General features: G+C 53.1%; 2 protein-coding genes across 2 annotated transcripts; one reads left to right on the forward strand and one right to left on the reverse strand.

Annotated features, from left to right (window-relative positions):
* Positions 1–5,285: 5,285 nt before the first annotated feature.
* Positions 5,286–13,500, reverse strand: ZNHIT1 (zinc finger HIT-type containing 1). The gene is made up of 5 exons (XM_059898592.1): positions 13,026–13,500; positions 6,449–6,619; positions 5,920–5,999; positions 5,626–5,795; positions 5,286–5,531 (listed from the first exon to the last, which is right to left on the reverse strand). The coding sequence occupies exons 1-5, from the start codon at positions 13,045–13,047 to the stop codon at positions 5,510–5,512; spliced, it is 465 nt and encodes a 154-aa protein (XP_059754575.1). The 5' UTR covers positions 13,048–13,500; the 3' UTR covers positions 5,286–5,509.
* Positions 13,255–21,291, forward strand: PLOD3 (procollagen-lysine,2-oxoglutarate 5-dioxygenase 3). Its single transcript, XM_059898591.1, has 19 exons — positions 13,255–14,138; positions 14,501–14,592; positions 14,759–14,895; positions 15,004–15,167; positions 15,298–15,410; positions 15,582–15,645; positions 16,198–16,295; positions 16,559–16,660; positions 16,836–16,961; positions 17,155–17,276; positions 17,688–17,792; positions 17,906–18,031; positions 18,323–18,464; positions 18,542–18,655; positions 18,841–18,909; positions 19,382–19,486; positions 20,012–20,158; positions 20,388–20,513; positions 20,856–21,291. Exons 1-19 carry the CDS (start codon positions 14,027–14,029, stop codon positions 21,009–21,011), a joined length of 2,220 nt encoding a protein of 739 aa, XP_059754574.1. The 5' UTR covers positions 13,255–14,026; the 3' UTR covers positions 21,012–21,291.
* Positions 21,292–22,210: the final 919 nt, after the last annotated feature.

Below are 22,210 nucleotides of genomic sequence, written 5' to 3' on the forward strand. Positions count from 1 at the left end.
CCTAGCCTGCCTGTCTGTCCCCATTTCTTACTATTCCTCCATGCAACCGTGCTCTCTCAGCGAGCTGGACTGCTCACTTGGACACACATTTGAGTCAGGGCTTCCTACTGGGCTCCACCCAGAAACAATTATGCTTTTTGCGCTGTTCCCTACATAAAGGGTTCCAGGGCCTATCCCTGCCCCTCCACCACCAATACTCTGCTTTCGTACCATTTGCGGATGTCCCCTGGCCAAGTCCAAAGTCCACGTGGAAGGGACTGTCCAGGAGCATAGACACTGGGAAGTGTATTTCATGCAGGCCCTTAGTGTAACAATCTACCAGGACAGGCCCTGGGCCACGTGATGCTGACCTGCCTCTTCTCGTCCCTTCCCCCTTTCAGGAAAACAAACCGGAGCCGAGTTTCACATTCGAGCATTTACTATGTGCCTTAATATGACCATGGGGTTAAATTTTGATTTCTTTGTCCATTGTGCGAGGGTCACATGGCTATAAAGAGCTATCGACACATGTACCTTTTTTTTGTAGTTTTTTTTAAATTGAAGTATAGTTGATTTACAATGTTGTGTCAATCTCTGCTGTATAGCAAAGTGACTCAGTTATACACATATATACATTCTTTATATCCTTTTCCATTATGGTTTATCACAGGATATTGAATATAGTTCCCTGTGCTATACATTAGGACCTTGTTGTTTACCCATTCTAAATGTAATAGTTTGCACCTACCAACTATGAGGAATCTAAAATAAGGCACAAATGAACTATCTACAAAACAGAAACAGACTCATAGACAAATGTACCCTTTTCAACACTATTTTCTTCTTTGCTAGAAGCTACAGCAGCAAGACCGGGCCCCTGCCCTCAGAGAACTCACAGGCTGGGAGCAGACAGAAATGCAGACAGCTAGTTACCGTGTAATAGGCAAGGTGCTAAGGCTACTCCAGGAATCCTCCAGTTTTTGAGGAACTAGCTATGAGAAAGCTCAGCAACAAACTGCTTTAGGTCTTGGGCAATGATGTCAACAGCTGAGTACTTACCAGACGCCAGGCACTGGGCTTGGTACAGTCTCATTTAATCCTCACAGTTTCTGGGAGGTGGCTGTAACAGAGTCAAAGAGGCAAAGTGACCTGTTCAAGTTAGTAATAATTGGTAGTACAGTAATTAGTAAGTAGTGGGCCCAAGATTTGTCTGAGACTGAAGACCCAAATGGCCTGTTTCCCAGAATTCCTGGCTCTCCAAACTAATCCATGTCAATTATTATTATTATCAATATTTTATTTATTTAGTTAGTTAGTTGTGCCAGGTCTTAGTTGCAGCAAGTGGGCTCCTTAGTTGCAGCTCGTGGGCTCCTTAGTTGCGGCACGTGGGCTCCTTAGTTGTGGCATGCAAACTCTTAGTTGTGGCATGCATGTGGGATCTAGTTCCCTAACCAGGGACTGAACCCAGGCCCCCTGCATTGGGAGTGCAGAGTCTTTTTTTTTTTTTTTAACATCTTTATTGGAGTATAATTGCTTTACAATGGTGTGTTAGTTTCTGCTTTATAACAAAGTGAATCAGTTATACATATATATATGTTCCCATATCTCTTCCCTCTTGCGTCTCCCTCCCTCCCACCCTCCCTATCCCAACCCTCTAGGTGGTCACAAAGCACTGAGCTGATCTCCCTGTGCTATGCGGCTGCTTCCCACTAGCTATCTATTTTACATTTGGTAGTGTATATATGTCCATGCCACTCTCTCACCCTGTCACATCTTACCCTTCCCCCTCCCCATATCCTCAAGTCCATTCTCTAGTAGGTCTGTGTCTTTATTCCCGTCTTGCCACTAGGGTCTTCATGACCTTTTTTTTTTTTTTTCCTTAGATTCCATATATATGTGTTAGCATACTGTATTTGTTTTTCTCTTTCTGACTTATTCACTCTGTATGACAGACTCTAACTCCATCCACCTCACTACAAATACCTCCATTTCGTTTCTTTTTATGGCTGAGTAATATTCCATTGTATATATGTGCCACATCTTTATCCATTCATCTGACGATGGACACTTAGGTTGCTTCCATGTCCTGGCTATTGTAAATAGAGCTGCAATGAACACTTTGGTACAGGACTCTTTTTGAATTATGGTTTTCTCAGGGTATATGCCCAGTAGTGGGATTGCTGGGTCGTACGGTAGTTCTATTTTTAGTTTTTTAAGGAACCTCCATACTGTTCTCCATAGTGGCTGTATCAATTTACATTCCCACCAACAGTGCAAGAGGGTTCCCTTTTCTCCACACCCTCTCCAGCATTTATTGTTTCTAGATTTTTTGATGATGGCCATTCTGACCAGTGTTAAGATGATATCTCATTGTAGTTTTGATTTGCATTTCTCTAATTATTAATGATGTTGAGCATTCTTTCACGTGTCTGTTGGCAATCTGTATATCTTCTTTGGAGAAATGTCTATTTAGGTCTTCTGCCCATTTTTGGATTGGGTTGTTTGTTTTTTTGTTATTGAGGGGAGTGCAGAGTCTTAACCACCGCGCCACCAGGGAAGTCCCTGATCCATGTCAATTATATTTAAAGCTCATTGAGGTCTTTAGGTGGGAGCGCCCCAGTCTTCAGCCTTCCAGATCCTAGCATTAACCTCTTCTGCCCCTGCGGGCCCAGGAAGGGTCTGTGCTGCCCTATCACATGACACTGGATCTAGAAGCTTCTAGCCTCTAGAAGCTTTGGCATAGTGTAGATTTCCCAAAGACCAAGGTGTTTCCCAAGGTGGGGACCAAGTCTCCACTAGTACACAGGAAGCTGGCAAAAATTGCTCAAGGTTTTCCTTGAGGAGTTAAGGTTTCAAATGCGGGTCTGGAGATCCTTCCTAGAGAAGATCAATGAATGACTTGGGGACCTAATCAGCATCAGAGCATCGGGAGCCCCTGGGGTCTGGCTCTGTCCTATCAAGGGCAGTTGGGGAAGACTGAGTGTGTCACTGAGTAGACAAATCTTACAGCAAGCGGAACCTATGTGATTCTTTTTATAGCAACAAAATATGAAACAAAGTCAGTAAATTTAGGAAATAAACCAAAGAGATTGTGCTGACTCAGTGGAAATCTGACAGGAATTCCGACGCAGGTGATCACAGTGAATCACAGAAGGTGTTTCTCAGCCCAGAAATGGTCTTTTTTTTTTTTTTTTTTGCCATGCCTGCGGCTTGTGGGATCTTAGTTCCCCAACCAGGGATCGAACCCAGGGCCCCGGCAGTAAAAGTACCAAGTCCTAACCATGGCACCACCAGGGAATTCTATTTACTTTCTTGAGTATAATTCTTGGTGGACAGAAAAACAGAAAGGTTAGGATCTAGGAAAGTTTCCCTTCCTGAGAGCCAGATAATTAATCTAGGCCAAGAGTTAGCAGCCAGCAGACTGAATTCCTCATGTCCCAGTTACTACTGCTGTATAGCCAACCATCCCAAGACTCAAAGGCATAAACCATTTTATTATACACAGAGATTCTGCAGGTCAGGAATTTAGACAGGACACAGCAGAGACGGCGTCTACTCCACGATGTTGAGGACACAGCTAGGAAGACTCAAATGGCTGAGGGTAACTTGATGTCTGGGGGTTGGAATCATCAGGAAGCATCTTCACTCCTATGATGGAAGCCTGGGCTGGGATGGCTTGAAGGCTTGGCTCAGCCGGACCTGTCAGTGGGAGGACCTGCACGTGGCCTCTGGGTGTAGCCTGGGCTTCCTCGCAGCATGGCAGCTTCAGGATGCTTGGATTTCTTACATGGTAGCTGAAGGTTCCAAAAGTGTCCCAAGTGTCCTAGGGACAAGGCAGAAGCCGCACTGCCTTTTACCACCTCGCCTTGAGTGTCATGTGATCACTCTTCTACCATTTTCTACTGGTCCAAGCAGTCATAAGCGTGCCCAGATCCCAGGGGAAGGGGACCAAGCACCACCTTTTGATGAAAGGATAGTAAAAAATTTTACAGCCATTTTTCAAAACCACCACACTGAGGACTGTCTCTAAACCCTGTCCTCGCCACCACTGAACACGAAGACGTCACCAACACCACCTGCCCAACCAAGTCTCCAGAGGAAGGGCAGGAAGCTCCTCAGGAAGACACTGGGAATATGTGGGCCAACCCCAAGAAAGTCCCCAAGAGTGGGGAGAAGAGCCTAAGAAGTTCCCTGACACCAGCTTGGCTGGATCCCATTAATATCCTACTGAAGTAATTTGTGCAACAAGTATTTCCTAAGCACCTGGTTTGCTATGTTGCAACAGGGTATGGGGCCTTAAGACAGCAACTCCAAGGCACTTATGAGCTCATAGCTTGCAATCCACTTAGAGAAGGTGTGGGTGTAAGAAGCTCTAGTACCACAGAAGTTACAGCATCCAGGGCCGCCAAGAACAGGAGCCTCTATACCGTGAACTTCCTGACGCGTCCCAGAAATTTCTGGGTTCTCTCTGCTGCTAATAATTTCACACACCACAGCCCCTGGTAAGAGGGGCTTCCTAAGGACAAGTGCTCCCTCAGACGGGCAGCACCAAGAACGAGGTCCCAGTCTCTCCCATTCGGTTAAGAACCAGAGGACAAAGACAGGGCTGGTGCCTTCTGTGGTACCCTTCTATACCCCCGTCCCCACCCCTTCCCTCGCTCCACTTCCCCATCACCAGTCCTGGGAGCCAGCGGTACTCAAAAGATACCCAAAAAAAAAAAAAAAAAAAAAAGATACCCAGAGGAACTACAGAAACAAAATTAAGAAAAAAAAAAAAAAAGAACTAGATCGATAATCCGAATAGCGACATAAAGCAGGCCAAGGGACTTCGCTTATGGTGCAGTGGTTAAGAATCCGCCTGCCAATGCAGGGGACACAAGTTCAATCCCTGGTCTGGGAAGATCCCACATGCTGCAGAGCAACTAAGCCTGTGCACCACAACTACTGAGCCTGCGCTCCAGAGCCCGTGAGCCACAACTACTGAGCCTGCGCGCCTAGAGCCCATGCTCTGCAATAAGAGAAGCCACCGCAACGAAGAAAAACCCCTGCTCACTGCAACTAGAGAAAGCCTGTGCACAGCAATGAAGACCCAACGCGGCCAAAATAAATAAATAAATAAATATTAAAAAAAAAGAAGCAGCCAAGAAATGCAAAGACCTGGGGATGGCAGGAGAATGGGACAAAATCTTTCACGGTCAGGGACCATGAGGGGCAGAGAGCGGGAGTAGGAAAAGACACAGAGCAGTGAGTTCGAGAGACAGCAGACCCCTCAGCCTCACCCCCAAAACACCACAGGACCAAACAGGCAGGTTCCTCCTCGCATGAGACCTTTTATTACAACAGCACGCTGAGGGCTCGGCCCACTGCCCTGCCACAGTCCCTGGGAGTAAGACTGGTCTTCCCTGGAGGACAGGACACGAGCTTTGTTGGGCTCCTCTCTTGGTCCAGGGGGAGCGCCTTTCCTTTCGGTGGTGCCCTCTCCGAGGCCAGGTGATGCACGGAAGGCCTTCCTCTCTGGGGACGCCTAGGGTCATACAGTCCACTTCAGGCACCTGCAAGGCAGAGGAAGCCCAGGATGAGCAGAGGGTCCAGGAGGCTGCGGGGGGAGGAGGGGGAGGGTGTGGACCCGGGGGAGGCCCCTCTCACCTGGTCTCCTGGTGGGTGCCCAGGCAGCGCACAGTACAGTACCGGGCGCCGCAGCTGACACAGGTGTAGGGGGAGGGGAAGCCACAGACAGCACAGAAGGGGCGCTGGGGCCGGGATGGGGGTCCTGCGCAGGCCGTCAGGTAGTTGGGGCCCTCAGCCACACTCAGGTTCTGCAGAGACAAGGGGGCTGGCCCTGTGACCCCTCTGTCCCCTCCCAGGAACACCCGCTGGGGCCAAGGATCTCTGCAGGTGCATCCCTGCCCTGTGGGGTCCTCCCCAGCCAGCTCCTCTCACCTGCTCCTCCAGCAAGGCCTGAAAGTTTTTTCGGAAGCGAAGTTTAAAATGATCACCTCGAGTTTTCTTCTTTTTCTTTCCTAGAGGTCAAGAGCAATGAGTTACTTGGCACGTGCCAAGGAAGACACTGGTTCTTTGCTTCACCGTTCCGATCCCCCGTGTCCATTCATTGCCCAGGTGCCCACCTGGGTTCTAAGCCGGCCTCTCTCTAACACCCTTCCCCGCCCCCCACTTCTCCAAGCCAAGCCTTCCTCCATCTCCACCCTCCCTATATCTAGAGCTTTGTGTCCGAGCTCAAGGGATCTCAGAGCTCGTCGGCTCCAGCTTCTTTATCCTATTGATACATACAGGAAAGGAAACGGAAGCACAGAAAGGGAGAGCAGTTGGCTCAAAGGAGCCAGAGGAGCTCCTGGATCATCCATCCCCCAGCGCGATGTCCTTACGCACCCTGACCCGGGCAGGCTCTTCCCTCTTCCTGCAGCCTTGTCTCCTGGCACCCGGCGCCCGCTCCCTCCTCCACCCGACTCACCAGTGTCTGCATCATCATCAAACTGAGGCAGCCGCTTGCCGAGCTGGGGGAGCCCTGCGTGGGGGTCGTCCTGGAAGTTGTCATTCTCCAAGGCCTCGAGCTGCCTGTTGATGCGGCGTTGCCGGGCCGCCCGGTCCAGCACCCGCCGCTGTCCAGGGTCCTGGGAGCGAACTAGACGGGACGGGGCCAGAAGAGTTATGGGGTCAGAGAAGAGAGAAGCTGGGGCGGCCTTGGCTCTGAGCCGTGTGTGGAAGACGTCCAGGGGTTGGGGAGGCACAGTTCTTTGATCTCATCCTAGCCCCCAAGCCCTTGGCCCCTGTATCTTCTCCCAATATATCATCCACTCTGGCTACTTCCTTCCCAGCTACCTAAGACTGCCGTTTCAGTCACTCATGCCTGTTTTCTTTTCTTTTTTTTTAAATATTTACTTATTTACTTATTTATTTATTCGGCTGCGCTGGGTCTTAGTTGCGGCACGCAGGATTTTCGTTGTTGCATGTGGGATCTTTAGTTGTGGCACGCGGGATTCTTAGTTGCGGCACGTTAACTCTTAGTTGCGGCATGCAGGATCCAGTTCCCTGACCCGGGAACGAACCCGGGCCCCCTGAACTGGGAGTGTGGAGTCTTAGCCACTGGACTACCAGGTAAGTCCCCATTCATGCCTGTTTTCTATCCTTTTGGCCCCAGCCTTTCTTCCTAATCCCAGACACAGCCAATGAAATGCCTCCTGGAGACCTCTCACTGCTGGCCAAAATCACACAACCATGCTGACGGAGACCACAGTACACTCGGGGCTTCCAGGCTCCACTGGGACCTTGATGCACTCAGCCTTTACACTCAGCAATCTCCTTTCCCACCTAAAAGGACATGAGCCACCATGGAGAGATGCTCATCCATCAGCCTACCCTCAATCGTAACTGCATGGGTACCCCCGTCCCTCCATTCCAAGTGGATGCACCCCCAAGTCCCACTGCTAAACCCAAACCCTTTACCTCTAGCTCGAGTCCTCCCCACCTCTTGCATCTTCAACCCCTCCCACTCAACTGGTACTTTCCCCTCCACAGAAAAACCTGCTAAACTCTCACGTGTCTACCCAACTTCATACCTACTCTGCTTTGAGAGTGCAGTCCATGGTAAGTTTTATTTCCTTACCTCCCATCCACTCCTAACCAACCCCCGGCAAACCAACTTCCATTCAATGGGAACCACTCACACTCAGGACACCAGTGACCATCTAGGGCCAAATCCAGTGTGTTTGCTTGAGCTCTCCATAGCCTGAGACTGTGTCTATATGTCACATTTTAGTAATTCTTGCAGTATTTCACACGTTTTCATTATTATTATCTTTGTTATGGTGATCTGTGACCAGTGATCTTTGATGTTACTATTGTAATTGTTTTCGGGCATCACAAATCGCGCCCATACAAGACGGCAAACTTGATTGATAAATGTGTGTGTGTTCCGACTACTCTAGCAGTCAGCTGTCCCAAGTCTCTCTCCCTGTCCTCGGGCTTCCCGATTCCCTGAGACACAACAATATTGAAATTAGGCCAATTAATAACCTTACAGTGGCCTCTAAGTGTTCAAGTGAAAGGAAGAGCTACATGTCTCTCACTTTAAATCAAAAGCTAGAAATGATTATGCTTAGTGAGGAAGGCATGTCAGAAGCTGAGACAGGCCAAAAGCTAGACCTCTTGAACCAAACAGTTAGCTAAGTTGTGAATGCAAAGGAAAAGTTCTTGAAGAAAATTAAAAGTGCTAGTTCAGTCAACACCTGAATGACAAGAAAGCAAAACAGCCTTACTGCTCATATGGAGAAAGATTTAGTGATCTGGATAGAAGATCAAACCAGCCATAACATTCCCTTAATCCAAAGCCTAATAAAGAGCAAGGCCCTAACTCTCTTCAATTCTACAAGGGCTGAGAGAGGTGAGGAAGCAGCAGAAACAAAGTGTGAAACGAGCAGAGGTTGGTTCATTAGGTTTAAGGAAAGAAGCCAGGGACTTCCCTGGTGGTGCAGTGGTTAAGAATCCACCTGCCAATGCAGGGGACATGGGTTTGATCCCTGGTCCGGGAAGATCCCACATGCCGCGGAGCAACTAAGCCTGTGCACCGCAACTACTGAGCTTGCGCTCTAGAGCCTGCGAGCCACAACTACTGAAGCCCGCGAGCCTAGAGTCTGTGCTCCGCAACAAGTGAAGCCACCTCAATGAGAAGCCTGCGCACCGCAACGAAGAGTAGCCCCCACTCGCTGCAACCAGAGAAAGCCCGCGCGCAGCAACGAAGACCCAACGCAGCCAAAAATAAATAAATAAATAAGTAAATTTATTTTTTAAAAAAAGGAAAGAAGCCGTCTCCATAACATAAAAGTGCAAGCTGAAGCAGCAAGTGCTGATGTAGAGGGACTTCCCTGGTGTCCTGTGGCTAAGACTCCACACTCCCAGTGCAGGGAGCCTGGGTTCGATCCCTGGTCAGGGAACTAGATCCCACATGCTGCAACTAAGAGTTCGCATGCCGCAACTAAAGACCCGGCACAGCCAAATAAATAAATAAATATATTTTTTAAAAGTGCTGTTGTAGAAGCTACAGTAAGTTATTCAGAAGCTCAAACTAAGGGAATTCCCTGGTGGGCCAGTGGTTAGGACTGTGCGCTTTCACTGCTGTGGGCCCGGGTTCGATCCCTGACTGGGGAACTAAGATCCCGCAAGCTGCGCAGCACGGCCAAAAAAAAAAAATCAGAGGATCTACCTAAGATAATTAATGAAGGTGGCAACACTAAACAACAGACTTCCAATGTAGACAAAACTGCCTTCTATTAGAAGAAGAAGCCATCCAAGACTTTCATAGCTAGAGAGGAGAAGTCAATGCCTGGCTTCAAAGCTTCAAAGCATAGGATGACTCTCTTGTTAGGGGCTAAAGCAGCTAGCTGGTAATTTTAAGTTGAAGCCAACGCTCATTTACCTTTCTGAACATCCTAGGGCCCTTAAGAATTAGGCTAGAATTAGGCTAGATCTATTCTGCCTGTGCTCTATAAATGGAACAACAAAGCCTGAATGACAGCACATTTGTTTACAACATAGTTTACCGAATATTTGAAGCCCACTGTTGACACCTACTTCTCAGAAAAAAAAGATACTTTTCAAAATATTACTGCTCATTGACAATGCACCTGCTCACCCAAGAGCTCTAAGGGAGATGTACAACAAGATCAATGTTGTTTTCACGCCTGCTAACAAAATATCCATTCTGCAGCCCGTGGATTAAGGAGTAATTTTGACTTTCAAGTCTTATTATTTAAGAAATATACTTCATAAGGCTATAGCTGCCATAGATAATGATTCCTCTGATGGAGCTGGGCAGAGTCAATTGAAAACCTTCTGGAAAGGATTCACCATTCTAGATGCCATGAAGAACATTTGTGATTCATGGGAAGAGGTCAAAATGTCAACATTAACAGGAGTTTGGAAGAAGTTGATTCCGACCCTCATGGATGACTTTGAGGGATTCAAGACTTCAGTGGAGGAAGTAACTGCAGATGTGGTGGAAACAGCAAGAGAACTATAATTAGAAGGGGAGCCTGAAGATGTGACTGAATTGCTGAAATCTCACGATAAAACTCATGGATGAGAAGTTGCTTCTTCTGGATGAGCCAAGAAAGTGGTTTCTTGAGATAAAATCTACTCGTGGTGAAGATGTTGTGAAGACTGTTGAAACAACAACAAATGATTCACAGTATCACATAACAGGGAATTCCCTGGCAGTCCAGTGGTTAGGACTACGAGCTCCCACTGCAGTGGGCCAGGGTTCGATCCCTGGTTGAGGAACTAAGATTCTGCAAGCTGTGTGGGGACAGAAGGAAGGAAGGAAGGAAGGGAGGGAGGGAGGGAGGGTGGAGAAAGAAAGGGAAAGGAAAGGAAAGGAGAAAACAAAGACCTTTAAAAAATAGAATATTATATAACTTACTTGATAAAGCAGTGACAGGCTTGAGAGGATTAACTCCAATTTTGAAAGAAGTTCTACTCTGGGTAAAACGCTATCAAACAGCATTGCAGGCTACAGAGAAATCCTTCACGAAAGGAAGAGTCAATCAATGTGGCAAACGTCCGTGCTGTCTTACTTTAAGCAACTGCCACGGCCACCCCAGCCTTCAGTAACCATCACCCTGATCAGTCAGCAGCCATCCACATCGAGGCAAGACATTCCACCAGCAAAAAAAGTTACAACGCGCTGAAGACTCACATGATGGCTAGCATTTCTTAGCAATAAAGTATTTTTAAATTAACGCATGTACATTTTGAAAAGACATAATGCTATTGCACACTTAACTGACTATAACGTAAAAACAAAAAAGATTTCTTTTTGGCCGCGCCGAGCAGCATGTGGAATCTTAGTTCCCCGACCAGGGACTGAACCCGTGCCCCCTGCAGTAGAAGCGTGGAGTCTTAACCACCGGATAGCCAGGGAAGTCCCTAAACATAATTTTTATATGCACTGGGAAATAAAAAAATTTGTGTGACTCACTTTATTGCGATATTCGCTTTATTGCAGTGTTTAGAACCGAACCTGCGTAACTCTGAGATCTGCCTGTACTAAGCTCTTTGCATAAATGGAATCCTTTAATCTTTACATCAACCCTACGAGATAGGTATCATTATCATCCCCAGTTTACTGGAGTTCAGAGGTTAAGAAACCTGTCCAAAGTTTACACAGCTAATAAGCACCTGGGTCAGAATTCAAACCCAGAACTGCCCAGCATCAAAAAAGATCCTCTTAAAAAAAAAAAAAAAAAAAAGATCCTCTTGATCGCTGTACTATACTGCCTCCCTTCCAAGTACCAGGCGGTTCTGGGAATACAACCACAGCTTACAGTCAGGTGGGGAATATAAATGATCAAATAAACAAGCCCAGTACAGGACAGTACATGCTAGGACAGGGAAGTACAAAGTACTACAAAGCACATGACAGAAACACATAACCGGGGCTTGGGGTAGTCAGGAAGATTTTCCAGAGCAAAGTAAGTCTAGGTTGAGGCCTGACTGATGAATAGAAGTTAGCCTGATTGGGATGGGGGTGGGGTGTGTTAGGCCTTGGTACCAGCATGAGAGAAGGCCTGGATGAAAGACTGCAGTGCCTTCAATAAATTTTTTAAAGTTCGGTATGGCTGGTATATAAAGTATGTGTGTGTGGTGGGCGGGGGGAGGATGGGGATAGGAAGTCAGGCAGACCATTAAGAATCTTACCTTTAAGTATCTAAAGGAATTTGGCTTTGGGACTTCCCTGGTGGTCCACTGGATAAGACTCCGAGCTCCCAATGCAGGGAGCCCAGGTTCGATCCCTGGTCAGGGAACTAGATCCCACATGCATGCTGCAACTAAGAGTTCACATGCCACAACTAAGGGGCCCGCCTGCTGCAACTAAGACCCAGCGCAACCAAATAAATTAAAAATTTTTTAAAATAACAAAATAAAGGAATTTGGATTTGGGGATTTTATGGTGAGGGTGTTGGAGATCCAGTGAGGGGTTTAAAGATGACATGACTGGATTTATTACAAGTCAATCTGGCAGAGTGTTCTGACCCTCATCTCTTTTTATCTGGATTCCTCAACAGCTTCCTAACTGGCCTTCCAATCTCTGAACCTGCACTACACAATAGAGCAGCCACTAGTCACATGAGGCTACTGAAATTTAGATGTAGATTAATTAAGCTGTAATTAATTAAGACACATAAATTTTTAAATTCAGTTTCTCAATCTTGCCACATTTCAAGTGCTCAATAGCCACATGTGGCTACCGGCTGCCATACTGAATAGTGCTGATTAAGAACATTTCCATCATCCCTGAAATTTCTACCGGACGGCGCAGCTCTAGTCGCTCCAATCCATCCTCCGCATTGAAGCTAAACTCCCTTTCTAAGAGATAAATTTGTCTGGGTCACTCCCCTGCCTTAAAAGCCCTTGATGGCTCTCCACCGCCCTCTCCAGAGAGTTCAAACTCTTCGGCAGTGTATACAATGCCTTTCAAGGATACCTTTTCCTAGCTCTCCAGCCTCTCTCCTCTGCAAGCCCCAGAACTGTGAACTTGGCTTCCTAAGCGATTTGCTTTTTCTTGCTCTCCTACCTTGGCACGTGCGGTTCCCGCTGCAGGGAAGGAGTCCCCACGCAACTGCACTGAGCTAAACTGTGACTTTCAGGACTCAATCCAAGCGTTTTCTTTTCTTTCCCTCCAGTCCCCTCCTTCCCAGAAGCTGGGTTGGATGCCACTCCTCCCCGAGCCCAGGCACTCTGCATCCCTCTACCATAGCACGTATCACTCTGAAATGCAGTGGTAAGTCTGCGCGTCTGCCCAGCTCCCGGAAAGCCAGTTCTTGGATGCTAAGGATCTTTTTTCTTTCTCCATCCCCAGGGCCCGGGTTGCAGCAGGCATGAATAAAACGTGAACGGATGGTTTGGGGGTCTGCCCCGACGTCAGGACCCGAGGCCCGGGGTAGGGATTTAAGACTAATAACTGGTTGAGGGAATCCTAGGCCAGGTTCGGTTTTAGAGGAGGGTAGGGGGCCAACAGCCGAGGGCTCACATACCCGAAGTTTTCTTCTCCACCATTTTCACAACACAGCCGCCAGATGAGCCTACTGCGCACGCGTTCTAAATCACGCGCTGTGGTAGGGGCATGACGACTTCCTGTGGCGCGTGCCTCTACGCGTGCGCAGTGCAATCCACCGCTTTAACTGCGTAATGTTCCCTTAGAGACCAGAAAGCTTTCCGCCATATTTTATACGGGCAAAACTACTTCCGACCTCGGTGTAGTTGTGTATTTTGCGGGACCCTCGAAATGGGTCATTTTAAAGAGGTGTTGCCAGTGATCTTTCAAGAAACGTCATTTTCCTTTGGTCCGTCTGAAGATACAATCATCACAAAGGCATCCCCTGGAGCTTCTCCCCTGGGCGGTGAAGATGATGGTGCGGAGTACCAAAGAACTTGGCCTGAGTGGGCAATCCCAGAGGTCCCCGGTGACCCTCTGCCAAAACCTCAACCCCCAGACCCCTTGGGGCCGCAGACTCCTCGGCCTTCTCCCTCCCTGCCGTCAAACCCGCTCCGCGCGTCCCCACCGCCTCTCTTTCTGGGTCTTCCGCCCGGCTGCTCGATGCAGGGCTGTGGCAAAGACCCGCCTCCGCATCCCGCCGGACCCGCAAGGGGTCACTTCCCCTCTCCGCGTTTCACTTTCCTCAAGTGTTAGGCTGGCTGTGGGCCGGGCTGGCTCTAAATGTCCTCGGCTCGGGATCGCCGGCCCTAGTCCCCGCCCCTCCCCCGCCTCCAGGCTGGGCGCCCCCTCCGCTCGTTCAGTTCTGCTCACCGCCCGGGACAATCCTCGCCTTGTCTAAGGCCCGGCATCTCGAGTTTTCTGTAACCTCCGGGTACGCTTTTTTTTCCCCCCAGGGCGGAGCCCCAACCCGGCTCCTCCTAGCTGCGGGCCGCACAGCAGCCCGCATCCTTTTTCCCAGAGACCCTCTCCGGAGCTGGGGTCCAGGCGCACAGCCAGAGCCCGGTGCGGGCCTGTGTGCCGCTCGGCCAGCTCCCCGTCATGGCCTCGGGCCCGGGACTCCGGCTCCTGCTGCTACTGCTGCTACTGCTGTCGCCGCCTCCTGAGGCCTCGGCTTCAAATCGTCCCCGGGGCAGCGACCCTGTCAACCCAGGTGAGAACCCCGGGAGGGGCGAGTGGCGCCAGATTGACCCCGGGGAGAGGGTCGAGGCCGGCCTCTCCCACGCCCAGCGGGCTCCCTAGGGCCGAACCACACGGCCCCTTGCCCACTCCTCGCTCTGAACTGTTTCCACTCTCCGCATGGAAACTGACCCCGAATTTCTGGGTGTTACTCCCATCCGGCTTTCACTGGGGTCAGGTTTCCCTGGGTTGGAAGAGTTTAAGAGGGAATGCGGAAAGGAGGTGAGGAACAGGAGCAGAGTCAGAGGGAGGGGAAGGGGGCCTGCGGTGAGTGGAGCGCGTGGGGCAGCGAGCTGGGCGAGTGGGGCTTGAGTGCCAATTCCTGGCTGGTGACAGAGAAGCTGCTGGTGATCACCGTGGCCACAGGCGAGACAGAAGGATACCGGCGTTTCCTTCGGTCAGCAGAATTTTTCAACTACACTGTGCGGGTGAGGAGAGGAACACCCTCGTGGCTTCTAGAAGGGGTGGGGGTGGGGTCTAGCCTAGGAGTGGGCTGAGGGCTGGATGCCTGGGACCCCACGGTGAGCCTGGTCAGGGCGGTGGGACCACCTGGCCGCCTGAGCCCCTCCCTGGCATTCTGGGTCTCCTCCACAGACCCTGGGCCTGGGACAGGAGTGGCGAGGGGGTGATGTAGCCCGAACGGTTGGTGGAGGACAGAAGGTCAGGTGGCTAAAGAAGGAAATGGAGAAATATGCAGACAGGGAAGATATGGTCATCATGTTTGTGGACAGGTAAAGGGGCTGGGGCTGGGGAGAAAGAAGAGGGGTGGACAGAAAGAGGGGGTGAGGATACTGAGGTTCCTAGTGGCTGTCCTGCTCATCCTCCCCTTCCTCCCCCAGCTACGATGTGATTCTGGCTGGCAGCCCCTCGGAGCTGCTGAAGAAGTTTGTCCAGAGTGGCAGCCGCCTGCTCTTCTCTGCAGAGGGCTTCTGCTGGCCCGAGTGGGGGCTGGCGGAGCAGTACCCTGAGGTGGGCACGGGGAAGCGCTTCCTCAACTCTGGTGGTGAGTGGCAGAGTGTCCAAAAGTAGTGGGGCATGGAGTGTTCCAGGTGCCTGAGGGCTGGAGGGGGAGTGGGGACAGGTCCTGGGACCCTGGGAATCTTGGAGTCAGCACCTCCCCTCCCCCGACCCAGGATTCATTGGCTTCGCCCCCGCTATCCACCAAATCGTCCGCCAGTGGAAGTACAAAGATGACGATGACGATCAGCTGTTCTACACTCGGCTCTACCTGGACCCAGGACTGAGGGTAGGGAGGGGCAGAGGAGGGGTCCCGACCTGAAGCTCTGGAGGTGGCAGGCCTCTCAGGCTGAATGGGAGGGAAGGGGTAAAGAGGCTTCTTGAAAGACATAAAGAGAAAAGAGTGGGAAATGATGTCCCACCCCCTCTTTAATTAACTGCCCCATCTCATCCCATCCAGGAGAAACTCAGCCTTAATCTGGATCATAAATCGCAGATCTTTCAGAACCTCAACGGGGCTTTAGGTGAGGAAAAGGCAATCAGAAGGGGTGATGAGAGGCTGCTGGGGGTCCTGAATGTGGGAGGGGCTCCTGGTAGAACTGGGGTGATCTTCAACTCACCTCGATGTTAACTTCATCAAACGTCAGAATGGCTGATAGAGTTAGTTGCACTGTGCTAATAGTAACAGAAGCAGCAATGGTCGTACCTAATGTCTGTTTGACATACTATGTGGCAAGGCTCTGGGCCAGGGTTTTACTTCTGTAATTTCATTTAACACAACAGTTCTACAAAGGGCGGGTCTGTGGTTATCCACCTGTCTCAGATGGGGAAACTGCATCTTTGAGGGGCCAGTGACTTGCCCAGGTCGCACAGGTAGTAAGTGGTGGGGTGCCCCAGGGTGGCAGCAGCCTGGTCAGTGCCCTCAGAGAGAGAAGGTATCCCGTCCCTGCCCCATGGGTCACAGTCCTTCATCCTCTAGAGAAGCTGGGCAGCCCCCGCCCCCCTATATTTAGAAGCACGTGCTGTTTGGCAGCTTTTGGGGAAAGGGAGTCTGAAGCCTGGCCTTTCTTCCCCAGATGAGGTGGTTTTAAAGTTTGGTCGGAATCGCGTGCGTATCCGGAATGTGGCCTATGACACACTTCCTGTTGTGGTCCATGGGAACGGCCCCACTAAGGTGCCCCAGTTGCTTATACACTCAGCCCCAGCCCCAGTCAGTCCTGGCCGCACAGCCCCTGCCCTAGACCTCGCCCCAGCCCCCAGGTTCCTCCAGCCCTTCCAAGTAGTGAGTCCTCCCCAGCCCCAGAAGCACGGGTGCTGGGAGAGTTTCTCAGTGGCCACCGCTCCCCATCCTGCCCTGTCCCCTGCCTGTCTGCCCCACCTCCCTCACCTCTGGCCCTGGACTCGTCAGCCTCAGCCTCTCACCGTCTCTCCCAACAGCTCCAGCTGAATTACCTGGGAAACTACGTCCCCAATGGCTGGACTCCTGAGGGAGGCTGTGGGTTCTGCGACCAGGACCGGAGGCCACTCCCGGGGGGGCAGGTGAGGAGGGGGTGCCAGCGTGGGTGGGAGAGCGCTTGGAAGCAGGGGGTGCAGGGAGGGCATTCCAGGCAGCAGTGGGTGGGGGCAAAGCCCCTGGAGACCCCCAAACCTGCCAGGGTTGTGGAGGACAGACTGGCGGGCTTTCCTCTGAGCCCCATCACGTTGTATCTTCCAGACTCCCCCCCGGGTGCTTCTCGCAGTGTTTGTGGAACAACCTAGCCCGTTCCTGCCCCGCTTCCTCCAGAGGCTGCTGCTCCTGGACTATCCCCCCGACAGGGTCACCCTCTTTCTGCACAACAACGTGAGACACCCCGACTGACAGCCTCTCCCTCCCAAGGGACCCCGCCCCTGCCCTCATCAGAACTCCCACTCCCTATCCCAGACTCCTTCCTGCACCCTTCCGCTCACCTCCTTCCCCGCTCCTGTCCCTCAGGCACCATCTTTTCTGCCCTCTCAGTCTCCCCATCTCCCCCTTCTCCCCCCACCATCTCCAGGAGGTGTACCACGAGCCCCACATTGCTGACTCCTGGTCCCAGCTGCAGGACCACTTCTCAGCTGTGAAGCTGGTGGGGCCCGAGGAGGGCCTGACGCCAGGCGAGGCCAGGGACATGGCCATGTGAGTGAGCCTCGGGTGGGTGTTGCTGGGGGGGGGGGGGCGGTGAAAGCAGAGGGCGAGGGGCTGCCACCCACTGCACGCCCCCTTCCCTCTCCGTTCCCCATCCAGCCTCTCCTCGGCCTCCACAGTGGCGCACTCCCAGCCACTACGCGTGCTGTCCCTCCCTTGCCCCGCACAGATGGAAGAAGCTGGGGGTCCTGGGGGAGGAGGCACACAGGCCTCGGCCTCCCCCTTTCCCGCCCTCCCCCTCCCCCCCGTCTTTTTCTCCCTCCTGTCTTCTTGCTGGTGCTTCTACCCACTTTCCTCCTCTTCTCCTCAGCGTGTAGGGGGAGTTCCACCCACTCTACAGTCCCCTCTACCCCCCACCTGCTCCCGTTTCAGCTCATCTGTCTGTTGGTCTGTCACCTCCAGGGACATTTGCCGGCAGGACCCCAAGTGTGAATTCTACTTCAGCCTGGACGCAGACGCGGTCATCAGCAACCCGCAGACCCTGCGCATCCTCATTGAAGAGAACAGGTCGCTCGCCTGGTTCAGCCAGAGGGCCCCCAAGTAGTCCCCAGGGAACCCCCAACTCCTCCCCTGGGCGCGGGGCACAACTCCGCCTGGCCCTCACCTCTGCTCGTCCACAGGAAGGTGATAGCGCCCATGCTGTCCCGCCACGGGAAGCTGTGGTCCAATTTCTGGGGAGCCCTGAGTCCCGATGAGTACTACGCGCGCTCCGAGGACTACGTGGAGCTGGTGCAGCGGAAGCGAGTGTGCGTCCTGCAGCCCCTCCCCTCCCCCGAGCTGGGCCCTCGGAGACCCGTGCATCCTGCCCCAAAGCCCCGGTCTCGGGGCTCCAGTGGCCACCCATAAGACGTGCTGGGGGTTGTGGGCAGGGACTGACCGTGCAGGGGGGCATGAGAGGGTTGCGACCAGCAGGGCTTGACGGGGGAAGCCAGTGGGACCTAGCAGCTCACAGCCCTCGAGGGAAGGGGCTCCTGGGAGGAACAGGGCAGGATTGTGGGGGTCGCCCACCTAGCTGACCCCGGTGTGGGTGCCTCCAGGGGCGTGTGGAATGTGCCCTACATATCCCAGGCCTACGTGATCCGCGGGGAGACCCTGAGGACGGAGCTGCCCCAGAGGGAGGTGTTCTCAGGCAGTGACACTGACCCAGACATGGCCTTCTGCAAGAGCCTGCGGGATAAGGTGAGTGGGCCTGGGGCTCGAGGCGGGGCAAGGCGCTTGCTCCCTGTCACCCTTCTCACACCCTCCCCCCACGCCAGGGCATCTTTCTCCACCTCAGCAATCAGCACGAATTTGGGCGCCTCCTGGCCACTTCCCGGTATGACACAGACCACCTGCACCCTGACCTCTGGCAGATCTTCGACAACCCCCTGGTGAGTAGGCGGCCCCTCGCTCAGAAGGTAGTTTCCCCTCCTTCCGTAAAGGAGGATGCCCCAGACCCACCGCACGCGCATGCGCGCTGTGCAGGCTCTCCTGTTGCCTGGGGAGGGGGCTTCCTGGGTGGGAGCAGATGGAATGAAGAGGGCCTGGGTCAAGGTGCGCCTCCTCCCACCCCCAGGACTGGAAGGAGCAGTACATTCACGAGAACTACAGCCGCGCCCTGGAAGGGGAGGGGTTCGTGGAACAGGTGAGCCCCACGCAGGACCCCGACCCATCACACGGCCATCACCCCCTGGGCCCACCGCCTGGATTAGTGGTGCCTCAGGGTTTTCTGCTCAGGCAAGATGAGGGCAAAGGCTGAGCAGATAGGCCTGCCGCCCCCATCCTGGCATTAATCAGGGTGGTCCTCTCTTGTCTGTTGGGTATATTGGTGTATGGGTGAAATGATACTTTTTAAGACGAGTTTGAAAACCACTATCCCAGAACCCGGGGCTCCAGGACCCCCGTGCCGTTTGCGCCATGTTTTCAGCACTGCTCCCACCTTCTCTGGCCCGGCGCCTCCTGACCCGTCCCCACACTCAGATCCCCGTTCCTGCAGATTCTCTTATCTCCTGGCTTCCCTTTCTGCTCCCTGCTTTCTCTCCCTTCCTTTGGCTGCCTGTCCGCTCCCCGAGCATGACCCGGCCCTGCTTTTCTTGCCCTGCCCCGTCCGTCCTCAGCCCTGCCCGGACGTGTACTGGTTCCCTCTGCTGTCTGAGCAAATGTGTGATGAGCTGGTGGAGGAAATGGAGCACTACGGCCAGTGGTCAGGAGGCCGGCATGAGGTGAGGGGCTGGGGCAGGGGAGGAGGGGGGACCTCAGGAGGAGGGAGGTGAAATTTCCCTGATTGAGGGAAAATGGAATCCAGAGAGTGGGAGCAAGGAGGGGTCCCCAAGGGGGAGGGGCCCACAGGAGGCACAACTGTATTCATTCATTCATCCATTCGTTCAAGAAATACTTACGGGGTGGGTCCTAAACGCCAGCCCCTGACCCGGGTGGTGCAGGTCGAGCTCTGCCCTCCTGGGTCTCACCTGCTGTCAGTAGCAGCAGCAACCCAGCTTCTAAAGGCTGTGATGGGCAGCCCAGGTGCTGCAGGAGTCTCCGGAGGGAACCTTGACCCAGACGTGGGGGGACCGAGGGGCTTCACAGGAGAGGTGACATCTTAGCTGACACTTAGAGGACAGGAGGAGTGAGTCAAGCTAAGAAGTGGTCGAGACTTCCAGACGGAGGGAATACAGGCTTTAAGGCCTGGGAGCAAGAGGAGGGGGAGGCTGGCACTGCCCTATCGGCTCAGTGCCCACTGCCCACAGGACTCAAGGCTGGCTGGAGGCTACGAGAACGTGCCCACCGTGGACATCCACATGAAGCAGGTGGGCTATGAGGACCAGTGGCTGCAGCTGCTGAGGACGTACGTGGGGCCCATGACCGAGAGCCTGTTCCCAGGCTACCACACCAAGGTGGGCCGCTGCACTCGCCACCCCCGCTCCTCCCCCTTCCCACACCCCGTCCCGGTGGGACGTCTCCACACGATGCCTTTTTGGCCCCCGTGGTGTTTGGGGCCCCATAAAATGAGATCCTACAGGAGGGCAGCCCTGGGGGAGGCAGCCCGCAGGTACCAGTGAGAACCCCTCCCCCTCCCCGGACCTGATGGCCATCCCTCCAGCCTCTCCTCCCGTGTCCCCACAGACCCGGGCGGTGATGAACTTTGTGGTCCGCTACCGGCCAGATGAGCAGCCCTCTCTGCGGCCACATCACGACTCATCCACCTTCACCCTCAATGTCGCCCTCAACCACAAGGGCCTGGATTATGAGGTGAGTCCCTACTGCCCTCCGCTTCAGGGCGCCCCCAGGGCCCCTCCCCACACGCAGGACCCTGTGTCCTGCCCCCTTACAATCCCTACACACACCCCTCAGTCACCTCTCTCCCTCTGGTCTGCCTTCTTTATATTTCTCAGTGACTTCGTGGGTATCCTCTTCTGGACCCCTTCCGGGCTGGCAGCCTCACCCTTTCTCCTGGGTCTCCCATCTGCTGATGCCCAAACCTCCTGTGTCCTGCCTCCCTGATTCCCCCGGTCGGGCTCTCCCCGCTGTCAGCCCGCCGCCCAGTCCCCACTTCCGCTCACCCTGCACTCCTGCCCCTTCTCCTGTTCCCAGGGAGGTGGCTGCCGCTTCCTGCGCTACGACTGCGTGGTGTCGTCCCCCCGGAAGGGCTGGGGGCTCCTGCACCCTGGCCGCCTCACCCACTACCACGAGGGGCTGCCCACCACTCGGGGCACTCGCTACATCATGGTGTCCTTTGTCGACCCCTGACGCTCCACCACTCTGCCCAAGCTTCCCTGCCATTGTGCCTTCTTGTGCCCCCCTCCTCGGAGGGGGTCTGTCCGGCTCCTCGCCTCCTGGGTGTACGTTCCGTGTGCCTGGGACTGAATGTGTCGCCTCACTCCCCACCACACAGCCCTCAGGAAGCTCAGGGAGCCCCCTTGCTCCACCCCTCAGCCCCCAAGGGTTCCCGGGGAGAGGGATTCTGGGTGTTCACCACGTGATAAATTATTGTTTTTCAGTCTCCCTCTCAATAAAAGAGGATTTGTAATTCTCGAGTCCATTTATTCTTTCATCTACCTGTGGACCCCGTATCTCTCCCACCACCCAGTGTAGAGGGGAGACCTGGGGTTTTCCAGAGGAAAAGAACAGAGAAGAAGAAAAGGTGGAAACATGATTTTAGAGCAGAGTGGGAGCCTGGAAGCTTCCCTGGCTCCCATGTCTAACTCCCGTCATTGCCAGAGCTGGGGGAGGACGTGAGGAGGGCCAGACCGAAAGAAGGACTTCCCTTGTTGGGCTGAGGTGAGAACCCCCCATCCCCACCCCCGCAAAGCCCGCAAGCTCTCCTCCCTGATTCTCTCCTCACCTGATAGCATCTTCTCCAGTGCATGAAGTGTGGGGTGGCACAGCCCTAAGCTGGGCTCCAGGGACATTGCTGGGGAAGTAAGTCCCCCTGGGGGCATGTGTTCTTTGAGGGAAGACAGGCTGGAACCTTACTGTGGCTTCTTGCATCTAAGCTGTTAGTTAGGTGGAATCAGGAGAGGGGAATCCTGAGGGTCAGCCCAGGAAAGCTTCCTGGAAGAGGGGGGATGGGAAGCAGCCTTGAAAAAGACAAGACCGGGACTTTTTTTTTTTTTTACTGAGACTTCTGGTGGTCCAGTGGTTAGGACTACTGGCTTGCACTGCAGGGACCATGGGTTCCATCCCTGGAGAGGGAACTAAGATCCCACAAGGCAAGGTGCAGCCAAAAAAAACCAAAAACAAGTGACGTTCCCTGACCTGGAAAAAGTGCTGGCTCTGCAGGCCTCTGGTCAATGTTAAACAGGGCCACGGTCACAGTGAGGACTGGCCCCAGCCCACTGGAAGGTGTGCCGACAGACCAGTGGGCTCTCTCTTGGAGGGGTTCCCCAATCCTTAGCCTTTCCCATAAAACCCTTCCCTCTGGAGGTCTCCCCACAGAGGCCTAAGCT

Source organism: Balaenoptera ricei, chromosome 15, assembly GCF_028023285.1.
Source record: "Balaenoptera ricei isolate mBalRic1 chromosome 15, mBalRic1.hap2, whole genome shotgun sequence".
NCBI lineage: Eukaryota > Metazoa > Chordata > Mammalia > Artiodactyla > Balaenopteridae > Balaenoptera > Balaenoptera ricei.